At 46.8% G+C, this 11,955-nt stretch overlaps 1 protein-coding gene across 1 annotated transcript in view; it reads left to right on the top strand.

The window, feature by feature from the left end:
- Window positions 1-9,413, top strand: part of LOC115205325 (fibronectin type III domain-containing protein 1) — a 93,956-nt gene extending 84,543 nt beyond the window's left edge. The window contains exons 20-22 of the mRNA XM_029771582.1: window positions 5,383-5,544; window positions 5,923-6,045; window positions 8,622-9,413. Of these exons, the coding sequence (XP_029627442.1) occupies window positions 5,383-5,544; window positions 5,923-6,045; window positions 8,622-8,737 (401 nt within the window). The 3' untranslated portion in view covers window positions 8,738-9,413. The remainder of the gene's footprint in view (window positions 1-5,382; window positions 5,545-5,922; window positions 6,046-8,621) is intronic.
- Window positions 9,414-11,955: the final 2,542 nt, after the last annotated feature.

Consider the following 11,955-nt stretch of genomic DNA (forward strand, 5'->3'; position numbering starts at 1 on the left):
AGAGGAGTGGTGAAGTGAGTTCTGGGCTAACTCTGCCCAGGGAATATACCTCGCCCACTCCCCTGGCCGGTCCCGGCAATACGACCTCAGGAACCTGCCCACCTCCTGGTTCACCCTCTCCGCCTGCCCATTGCTCTCGGGGTGATAACCAGAGGTTAAACTGACCGAGACCCCCAGCCGCTCCATAAACGCTTTCCAGACCCTGGATGTGAACTGGGAACCCCGATCAGAGACAATATCCTCCGGCACCCCGTAGTGCCGGAAGACGTGGGTAAATAGGGCCTCCACAGTCTGCAGGGCCGTAGGGAGACCGGGCAAGGGGAGGAGACGGCAGGACTTAGAAAACCGATCCACAACCACCAGAATCGCAGTGTTCCCCTGAGAGGGGGGAAGATCTGTCAGGAAGTCAATAGACAGGTGCGACCATGGCCGTTGTGGAACGGGGAGGGGCTGTAACTTCCCTCTCTGTAAATGCCTAGGAGCCTTACTCTGGGCACACACCGAACAGGAAGAGACATATGACCTCACGTCCTTAGCCAAGGTGGGCCACCAATACTTCCCCCTTAGACTCCGCACTGTCCTCTCTACACCAGGATGACCCGCCGCAGGTAGCGTGTGCGCCCACCGAATCAACCGATCGCGAACATCGAGCGGCACATACATGCGCCCCACGGGCACCTGCGCAGGCGCAGGTTCCAACACCAGTGCCCGCTCGATGTCCGCGTCCACCTCCCACACCACTGGTGCCACCAGCCTAGACGCTGGAATGATGGGAGTTGGATCGATGGGTCGGTCATCCGTGTCATACAGACGGGACAGCGCGTCGGCTTTAGTATTAAGGGAACCCGGTCTATATGAGATGGTAACCTAAACCGGGCGAAGAACATGGCCCACCTTGCCTGACGTGGATTCAGTCTCCTCGCTGCCCGGATGTACTCCAGGTTTCGGTGGTCGGTCCAGATGAGAAAGGGGTGCTTAGCCCCCTCAAGCCAGTGTCGCCACACCCTCAAGGCTTTGACTACCGCTAGCAACTCCCTGTCCCCCACATCGTAGTTACGCTCCGCCGAACTGAGCTTCCTTGAGAAGAAAGCGCAGGGGCGGAGTTTCGGTGGCGCACCCGAGCGCTGTGATAGCACGGCACCCACCCCAGCCTCGGATGCGCCCACCTCTACTACGAACGCTAAAGACGGGTCCGGGTGCGCCAACACGGGCGCGTCGGTGAACAGTGTCTTCAACTTCTTGAAGGCTCCGTCCGCCTCCGTCGACCATCTCCAACGCACCGGCCCCCCCTTCAGCAGTGAGGTAATGGGAGCCACTACCTGGCCAAACCCCCGGATAAACCTCCGGTAGTAGTTGGCAAAGCCCAAGAACCGCTGCACTTCCTTCACCGTGGTTGGAGTCGGCCAATTACGCACGGCCTTAACGCGGTCACACTCCATCACCACCCCCGTGGTGGAAATGCGATAACCCAGAAAGGAGACGGCTCGTTTGAAAAACTCACACTTCTCAGCCTTAACGTATAGGTCATGCTCCAGCAGTCTACCAAGCACCTTGCGCACCAGGGACACATGCGCGGAGCGGGTGGCGGAATAAATCAGAATGTCATCGATATAGACAATCACGCCCTGCCCGTGCAGGTCCCTGAGAATCTCGTCAACAAAGGATTGAAAGACGGCTGGAGCATTTTTCAACCCATACGGCATGACGAGGTACTCATAATGGCCTGATGTGGTACTAAAGGCGGTTTTCCACTCATCTCCCTTCTTGATACGCACCAGGTTATACGCGCTCCTGAGATCCAATTTTGTGAAGAACTGTGCTCCGTGAAATGATTCCACCGCCGTAGCGATAAGAGGTAGTGGGTAACTAAACCCCACCGTGATCGCGTTTAGACCTCTATAATCAATGCACGGACGCAGACCTCCCTCCTTTTTCTTCACAAAAAAGAAACTCGAGGAAGCGGGTGAGATGGAGGGCCGAATGTACCCCTGTCCCAAGGATTCCGTGACGTATGTCTCCATAGCCGCCGTCTCCTCTTGTGACAAGGGGTACACGTGACTCCTGGGAAGCGCAGCGTTAACCTTGAGATCTATCGCACAATCCCCTTGTCGATGAGGTGGTAATTTAGTCGCTCTCTTTTTACAAAAAGCGATCGCCAAATCGGCGTATTCAGGGGGAATGCGCACGGTGGACACCTGGTCTGGACTCTCCACCGACGTGGCACCTATGGAAACTCCTAGACACCTCCCTGAACACTCCTCCGACCACCCCTGGAGAACCCCCTGTTTCCACGAAATGAGGGGATTGTGACCAGCCAGCCAGGGGACCCCCAGCACCACCGGAAACGCAGGTGAATCAATAAGAAAAAAGTTAATGCTTTCCTTATGATTCCCCAGCGTTACCATGTCCAGCGGCACCGTAGACTCCCTGACTAGCCCTGACCCTAATGGTCGGCTATCTAAGGAGTGCACGGGGAAGGGGGAATCTATCGGCACCCGTGGAATGCCCAGCTTAATGGCAAGTCCACGGTCCATAAAGTTCCCAGCTGCGCCTGAATCGACTAGCGCCCTATGCTGGCAAGAGGGAAAAAAAATTGAAAATGAAACAGGCAAAAACACATGACCAACAGGGGGTTCTAGGCGAATCTGGTGCTGACTCACCTGAGGTGACCGAGAAGTGTTCTGCCTGCCTTCTCGACTCCCAGACCGGCTCCTCCAGCCCCGGTCGGCCGTGTCCTCTCCGACCACAGCTGGTGCAGGAGGAGCCACCTCCTCCGGTGCCCCTTGGCACGGCCCCCCCTACCTCCATAGGGGTAGGGGCGGGGGTGCACGGGGGTGAAACGGGCAGGACCCTCTCCGAACGCCCGCGGGCAGCCAGCAAATTGTCCAACCGTATGGACATATCAATGAGTTCGTCCAGGGATAGATTGGTGTCCCTACAGGCCAGCTCCCTGCGGACGTCCGCCCGGAGACTACACCGGTAGTGGTCTATGAGGGCCCTGTCATTCCACCCCGCTCCAGCAGCCAAGGTCCTAAACTCCAGCGTGAAGTGTTGAGCGCTCCTCGTCTCCTGCCTGAGGTGGAACAGCCGTTCACCCGCCGCTCTACCTTCGGGGGGGGTGGTCGAAAACAGCCCGAAAGCGGCGGGTGAACTCTGGGTAGTGGTCCCTCGCCGAGTCTGGAGCGTTCCAGACCGCATTAGCCCACTCCAGAGCTCGGCCCGTCAGGCAGGAAACGAGGGCACTCACGCTCTCCTCTCCTGTAGGAGCAGGTCTGACGGTGGCCAGGTACAACTCTAACTGGAGAAGAAACCCCTTGCACCCAGCCGCCGTCCCATCGTACTCCCTCGGGAGTGCCAGGCGAAGCGCGCCAGAGCCAGACGTCGTAGGAGGAGGAGATGGTTGTATCGGGGGGGGTGAAGGTGGAGAGAGGATACCACTCCTCTCCCATCGGTCCATCCTCTCCATCATCTGGTCCATGGCGGATCCGATGCGATGCAGGACCGATGTATTATGAAGGACACGTTCTTCCACCGAGGGTAGTGGAGTGCCCGCTGCTCCCGCTGATTCCATGCTCTTTGTGGTGCGGGATTCTGTAACGGCTTGTCTGTTGTGTGGCGGAAAGAAGCGCAGGAAGCAGCGAACACTGTGTGGTAATTTTAATAAACCACAAGCACAAAATAAAAGGTTTCCCAACAACAGGGAAAATACACTCGACAAGCACAGTCGAACAAAACGCAGTCAACACACAGAAAGACAATCCCGCACAATAGGGAGCGGGCCAGCTGAACTAAATAGCCCTCTTAATGACTAACTCAGGGCAGGTGAGAAAACATAAAAAAAGGGAAAAAACAAAAAGGGAATCGGTGGTAGCTAATAGGCCGGTGACGACGACCGCCGAGCGCCACCCGAGCAGGAGGGGGCGCCACCGTCGGTAGGAATCGTGACAATGCTTAAATCATCAGTTATTTTTATGTGCTCTAGAGAACAACATATACTTACTTTTACATGCATTCAATACTAATTTCAGGTCAATAAAGTTTTTCTGTAATACAATGAAGGCAGACTGTAGTTCAGATAGAGCCTTGTCAACTGTGGGTGCAATAGCATACATAACATTATCATTGGCATACAAGTGCAGGTTACAATTTTTTACAGACTAGTCGATATTGTTAATGTAAAAATTACAGGACCCAAAATCAACCCTTGTGGGACACCTTTAGTAATGTCCAGGAAACCTGATTTAACATCATCAGTATATAGACATTGAGTAGATACACATTGACACATCTGTCAATTAATTTTTAAACCAGTTACATGCAGCCTGGTCTAGGCCAATTGAGGAAAGCATCTGAATTAGCAGTGAGTGGTTAACAGTATTGAAAGCCTTTGACAGGTCAATGAAGAGGGCAGCACAATGTAGCCTTTTATCCATACAATTAACCACAGGATTTATAACTAGGGATGCGGCAGAGATAGTGCTATGACCTGGTCTAAAACACAACTGATGTACATTTAGAATATATTTCAAAGATAAGAAAGATCTTAGCTGAGAATTAATCAAGGATTATTATATTTTAGCTAGGCAGAAAGCTTAGAAATAGGGTGATCATTATTTAGGTCACAAGGGTCAGCACCACCTGAAGGGGGAGTACATGGGCCACGTTGGGGACAGTACCAGATATAATCGTCAGGTTGAAAGTAATGATTCAGCAATCAGGGTGACAGAGAGCAGCAGCAACAATGGATCAAGCATATCAGCTCCACTCAATTTGTTTACATCAAACTTAAGCAAGGCATCTATCCCATCACAGATGGTAAATTGCTGAACTTAAGCAAGGCATCTATCACATCACAGATGGTAAATTGTTGAACTTAAGCACGGCATCTAGCACATCACAGATGGTAAATTGCTGAACTTAAGCAAGGCATCTATCACATCACAGATGGTAAATTGCTGAAATGAAAACAAAAATGCAGTAAAAGTTGACGTGTTAACCGTTGAGTCAGCTAGAGGGAAGAGCAGTCGATTAGTTAGTCTTGACTAGCTCTGTTAGATCTGACAGGTTGAGAGTAGGTATTACTGACTAGCTTTGTGAGTGTAGCATTAAGTAAGCACTCTGTTAGATCAGGAGGGACTGTCATTAAGGACATGCTGAGAGCTCAACCTTCACTGCAACAGTTTAGTGGTTATGTAATATATGCCATTTAGCAGACACTTTTAAAAGGTAGTTATTTAGAAGACACACTTATCCAGAACAACTAGGGTTAAGTGCCTTCCTCAAGGGCACAGACAGATTTTTCACCTAGTCAGCAGGGATTCAAACCAATCCCTGCCGACTAGCCCAAGGGTCTTAACCACTAGGCTACCTGCCTTCCTCTAGGTGGAGAGCCTATCTGGATCCCCTTCTCCTTCAGATTCAACCCCCAGCACAGTGCCTGTAAGGGCAGCCAGTACGTCAAGAGAACCTGGTACAGAAAGTTTGTGGGCGTGGTCCTGTGCAACTCGCTGAGATACAAAATCTTTATGGGAGATGGGCTGAAAGGTACTACTGATGTTACTTTCACCTTCCTATCCTCCTTTATATCCTTCTCTCTCTCAAGTTCAAGTCTTGGATCAATTCAAGTTGCTTTACAGTTTCTCCTATTTTTCTCTCTTATAATCTCACCACCATTTCTCTCCCTTACGCTTTCCCGTTCTTCTTTCACTACCACCCTCTCTCGCTCTCCCTTTCATTCTCTCACTCTTTCACTACATGTATATTAATCACACCCTTTCTTTACATCTCTTCCCTATGCTACTGGGTGTTTTATGCTTTTGGGGCTCTGTGGCCTCATTACATAATGGAATATTGTGTGAGAGTGTGTTCTGTTGTTAACCATTGATGGCTCTCCCATCTCTGTCTCTCTCGCTCTCCTTCCAGAAATGTTCTACAGTGTAGCAGACACATTCGGCCATGGGGAGGACCACTGCCAGTTTGTAGACTCTTACCTAGACGGGAGGACAGGCTCCCCCAGCCTCTCAACATATCTGCCCACAGCACAAGGTAAAATAACATAAATCAAATCAAATCAAATCAAATCAAATTTATTTATATAGCCCTTCGTACATCAGCTGAAATCTCAAAGTGCTGTACAGAAACCCAGCCTAAAACCCCAAACAGCAAGCAATGCATGTGAAAGAAGCACGGTGGCTGGGAAAAACTCCCTAGGAAAAACTCCTGAGAAAGGCCAAAAACCTAGGAAGAAACCTAGAGAGGAACCAGGCTATGAGGGGTGGCCAGTCCTCTTCTGGCTGTGCCGGGTGGATATTATAACAGAACATGGTCAAGATGTTAAAATGTTCGTAAATGACCAGCATGGTCAAATAATAATAATCATAGTATTTGTCGAGGGTGCAACAAGCACGTCCGGTGAACAGGTCAGGGTTCCGTAGCCGCAGGCAGAACAGTTGAAACTGGAGCAGCAGCATGGCCAGGTGGACTGGGGACAGCAAGGAGTCATCATGCCAGGTAGTCCTGAGGCATGGTCCTAGGGCTCAGGTCCTCCGAGAGAAAGAAAGAAAGAAAGAGAGAAAGAGAGAATTAGAGAGAGCATATTTACATTCACACAGGACACCGGATAAGACAAGAGAATACTCCAGATGTAACAGACTGACCCTAGCCCCCCGACACATAAACTACTGCAGCATAAATACTGGAGGCTGAGACAGGAGGGATCAGAAGACACTGTGGCCCCATCCGATGATACCCCCGGACAGGGCCAAACAGGCAGGATATAACCCCACCCACTTTGCCAAAGCACAGCCCCCACACCACTAGAGGGATATCTACAACCACCAACTTACCGTCCGAAGACAAGGCCGAGTATAGCCCACAAAGATCTCCGCCACGGCACAACCCAAGGGGGGGGCGCCAACCCAGACAGGAAGACCACGTCAGTGGCTCAACCTACTCGAGTGACGCACCCCTCCGATGGACGGCATGGAAGAACACCAGTAAGTCAGTGACTCAGCCCCTGTAAAAGGGTTAGAGGCAGAGAATCCCAGTGGGAAGAGGGGAACCGACAAGGCAGAGACAGCAAGGGCGGTTCGTTGCTCCAGCCTTTCCGTTCACCTTCACACTCCTGGGCCAGACTATACTTAATCATAGGACCTACTGAAGAGATAAGTCTTCAGTAAAGACTTAAAGGTTGAGACTGAGTCTGCGTCTCTCACATGGGTAGGCAGACCATTCCATAAAAATGGAGCTCTATAGGAGAAAGCCCTACCTCCAGCCGTTTGCTTAGAAATTCTAGGGACAATTAGGAGGCCTGCGTCTTGTGACCGTAGCGTACGTGTAGGTATGTACGGCAGGACCAAATCGGAAAGATAGTTAGGAGCAAGCCCATGTAATGCTTTGTAGGTTAGCAGTAAAACCTTGAAATCAGCCCTTGCCTTAACAGGAAGCCAGTGTAGGGAGGCTAGCACTGGAGTAATATGATCAATTTTTTTGGTTCTAGTCAGGATTCTAGCAGCCGTATTTAGCACTAACTGAAGTTTGTTTAGTGCTTTATCCAGGTAGCCGGAAAGTAGAGCATTGCAGTAGTCGAGCCTAGAAGTAACAAAAGCATGGATTAATTTTTCTGCGTCATTTTTGGACAGAAAGTTTCTGATTTTTGCAATGTTACGTAGATGGAAAAAAGCTGTCCTTGAAGCAGTCTTGATATGTTCTTCAAAAGAGAGATCAGGGTCCAGAGTAACGCCGAGGTCCTTCACAGTTTTATTTGAGACGACTGTACAACCATCCAGATTAATTGTCAGATTCAGCAGAAGATCTCTTTGTTTCTTGGGGCCTAGGACAAGCATCTCTGTTTTGTCCGAGTTTAAAAGTAGAACATTTGCAGCCATCCACTTCCTTATGTCTGAAACACAGGCTTCTAGCGAGGGCAATTTTGGGGCTTCACCATGTTTCATTGAAATGTACAGCTGTGTGTCGTCCGCATAGCAGTGAAATTTAACATTATGTTTTCGAATGACATCCCCAAGAGGTAAAATATATAGTGAAAACAATAGTGGTCCTAGAACGGAACCTTGAGGAACACCGAAATTTACAATTGATTTGTCAGAGGACGAACCATTCACAGAGACAAACTGATATCTTTCCGACAGATAAGATCTAAACCAGGCCAGAACTTGTCCATGTAGACCAATTTGGGTTTCCAATCTCTCCAAAAGAATGTGGTGATCGATGGTATCAAAAGCGGCACTAAGATCTAGGAGCATGAGGACAGATGCAGAGCCTCGGTCTGACGTCATTAAAAGGTCATTTACCACCTTCACAAGTGCAGTCTCAGTGCTATGATGGGGTCTAAAACCAGACTGAAGCGTTTCGTATACATTGTTTGTCTTCAGGAAGGCAAATAAATCAACTCCCAGAATTCATCACTCGCCTACAGCCTGTTGTAGAATTGTTTTCATGGTATTAAAAATAGTTATATTAAGTCCCAGAGCCTTGATTATAGACAACCTCAATATCCTATTTCTAGGCTGAATAGAAACAGTCGAAATCCTCTAACAAAGCATTAAAAATGTGTTACATCTATTCATAATGCATTACAACACTGCCGGTCCTCCCCTGTGCAGGTTACTATCGCTCATACAGGCAGGAGCCAGTCAACTTTGGACCTATTGGCCGGCGTACGCCACATCCCTTCGTGGGATGGTACGAGTGCGGGGTGCCCATCCCTGGCAAGTGGTAACACAGGGGCCACAAAGAGGTCATCACCGAGGGCATACAAACTCCAACCTGCTGCAGCCTCTGTCATGCTCTCACTGACCTCGCCCCCTGGAGATGAACTGTTGCTAACCACAGCAGAAAGACAACAACATTCCAAATTTATACTGCTTCAGATCAAAGAGAATATAATACTTTAAAAAACACTAATATTTCCATGTATTCATTACCATGCACTTTTATAAAAGCAGTTTGTATATGAGGGGGAAAAAGCATGTATTGCTATTGCTTAGTTTAACCTTTGTCTTCCGGATCGGAAAGAATCCTTGTTTATTCCCAACTATTCTCAAGTGGAAGTGCACCTGTGATCATGACAACACTAATGAAATGGGAGATCCTGTAAAAGACCAAAGCACAAACTGAACAGTACTAATGGGAGCGAAGGGATTGTATGTGTGTTTAATATCAATGAAAAGATCTTGTTCATAACAGTAGTATGATACAGTAATGGCTTTTGACAACCAGTTTTGGTGTCAGTTTTCTTGAACATGCATAGTGTTTTTATAGTCTTTGGTATTTACGAGACTCCATAAGATCAGAAGTTACTGTGGAAGTGTTGTATGTATACAGACAATGAATAACAATACTTAATATTTGCTCAGGAATGGTTGGACATTAAATAAAGGTGCTATGGAAAACAAGGAACCCCTTAACGATTGATTTGTTCTGTGAGAATATCTGAATGTCCATGTTTAAAACTTCTTATGGCTTGAATCCCGTTAGCGGGATCGATATGACGACAGCCAGTGAAAGTGCAGGGCGGCAAATTCAAAACAACAAAAATCTCATAATTAAAATTCCTCAAACATACAAGTATTATACACCATTTTAAAGCTTACTTCTGTTAATCCAACCACAGTGTCTGATTTCAAAAAGGCTTTACGGCGAAAGCAACCCATATGATTATGTTAGGACATCACCTACACACACAAATACACAGCCATTTTCCAGCCAAAGAGAGGAGTCACAAAAAGCAGAAATAGAAGGAAAATTAATCACTAACCTTTGATGATCTTCATCAGATTACACTCATATGACTTCATGTTACACAATACATATGTTTTGTTCGATAAAATTCATATTTATATCCAAATATCTCAGTTTACATTGGCGCGTTATGTTCAGTAATCTTTTGCCTCCAAAAACATCCAGTGATTTTGCAGAGCCACATCAATTTACAGAAATACTCATCATAAATGTTCATGAAACTACAAGTGTTATACATGGAACTTTAGATAAACTTCTTCTTAATGCAACCACTGTGTCAGATTACAAAAAAGCTTTACCGAAGAAGCAATAATCTGAGTACGGCGCTCAGACACAAAAACATGCCAAACAATATATCCGCCATGTTGGAGTCAACAATAGTCAGAAATAGCATTATAAATATTCACTTACCTTTGATGATCTTCATCAGAATGCACTCCCAGGGATCCCAGGTCCACAATAAATGTTTATTTTGTTCGATAAAGTCCGTCTTTTATGTCCAAATACCTCCTTTTTGTTCGCGCCTTCAGTTCACAAATCCAAATTCAGGACGTGCATGTCAGACGAAAACTCAAAAATGTCCATTACAGTTCGTAGAAACATGTCAAACGATGTATAGAATCAATCTTTAGGATGTTTTTATCGTAAATCCGCAATAAAGTTTCAACCGGAGAAATCCTTTGTCTTCAGAAATGCAATGGAACTGAGCGACCGCTCATGTGAGCGCGCATGCCTGAGGCTCATGCCCTGCTGGCAGTGTTCTGACTCCAGGAGCTCTTATTCATCCCCACTTTACAGTAGAGGCCTCAAACAAGGTTCTAAAGACTGTTGACATCTAGTGGAAGCCTTAGGAAGTGCAAAATGACCCCACAGACACTGTAGTTTGGATAGGGAATTAATTGAAGTCCTACAGACCACTTCCTGTTTGGATTTTTTTCTCAGGTTTTTGCCTGCCATATGAGTTCTGATATACTCACAGACATCATTCAAACAGTTTTAGAAACTTCAGAGTGTTTTCTATCCAAATCTACTAATAAAATACATATCTTAGTTTCTGGGAGTAAGTAGCAGGCAGTTTACTCTGGGCACGTCAGTCATCCAAGCTACTCAATACTGCCACCATCCATAAGAAGTTAAGGAAACTCAAACTTTACTAAGCAAATAGAGTTTCAGTTTCAATTTAGTTTCATAACCTATCTAAACCACAGTGCCAGTCAAAAGTTTGGACACAGCTACTCAATGAAGGGGTTTTCTTTATTTTGTACTATTTTCTACATTGTGGAGTAATAGTGAAGACATCAGAACTATGAAATAACACATATGGAATCATGTAGTAAACCAAAAAAGTGTTAAACAAATCAAAATATATTTTATATTTGAGATTCTTCAAAGTAGCCACACATTGCCTTGATGACAGCTTTGCACACTCTTGGCATTCTCTCAACCAGCTTCATGTGGTAGTCACCTGGAATGCATTTCAATTAACAGGTGTGCCTTGTTAAAAGTTAATTTGTGGAATTTCATTCGTTCTTAATGCGTTTGAGACGATCAGTTGTGTTGTGACAAGGTAGGGGTGGTGTACAGAAAATAGTCCTATTTGGTAAAAGACCAAATCTATATTAGGGCAAGAACAGCAAAGATAAATGTCAGTCCATCATTACTTTAAGACATGAAGGTCAGTCACTGGAAAATTTCAAGAACTTTGAGAGTTTCTTCAAGTGCAGTCACAAAAAACACCAATCGCTATGATAAAACTGGCTCTCATGAGGACCACCACAGGAAAGGAAGTCCCAGAGTTACCTCTGCTGCAGAGGATAAGTTTATTATAAAAATTTCAGCCCAAATAAATGCTTCACAGAGTTCAAATAACAGACATATCTCAACATCAACTGTTCAAAGGAGACTGTGTGAATCAGGCCTTCATGGTCGAATTGCTACAAAGAAACCACTACTAAAGTGTCACACCCTGATCTGTTTCACCTGTCTTTGTGCTTGTCTCCTCCCCCCTCCAGGTGTTGCCCATCTTCCCCATTTTCCCCTGTGTATTCATACCTGTGTTTTCTGTTTGTCTGTCACCAGTTATTTTTGTTTCGTCAAGCCTACCAGCGGTTTTCCCTCTGCTCCTGTCTCTCATTTGTTCCTGCTTTATAGTTTTTCCGTTTTTTGACCTTTCTGCCTGCCCTGACCCTGAGCCTG

The sequence above is a fragment of the Salmo trutta genome, chromosome 1 (genome assembly GCF_901001165.1).
Source record: "Salmo trutta chromosome 1, fSalTru1.1, whole genome shotgun sequence".
In the NCBI taxonomy this organism is placed as follows: domain Eukaryota; kingdom Metazoa; phylum Chordata; class Actinopteri; order Salmoniformes; family Salmonidae; genus Salmo; species Salmo trutta.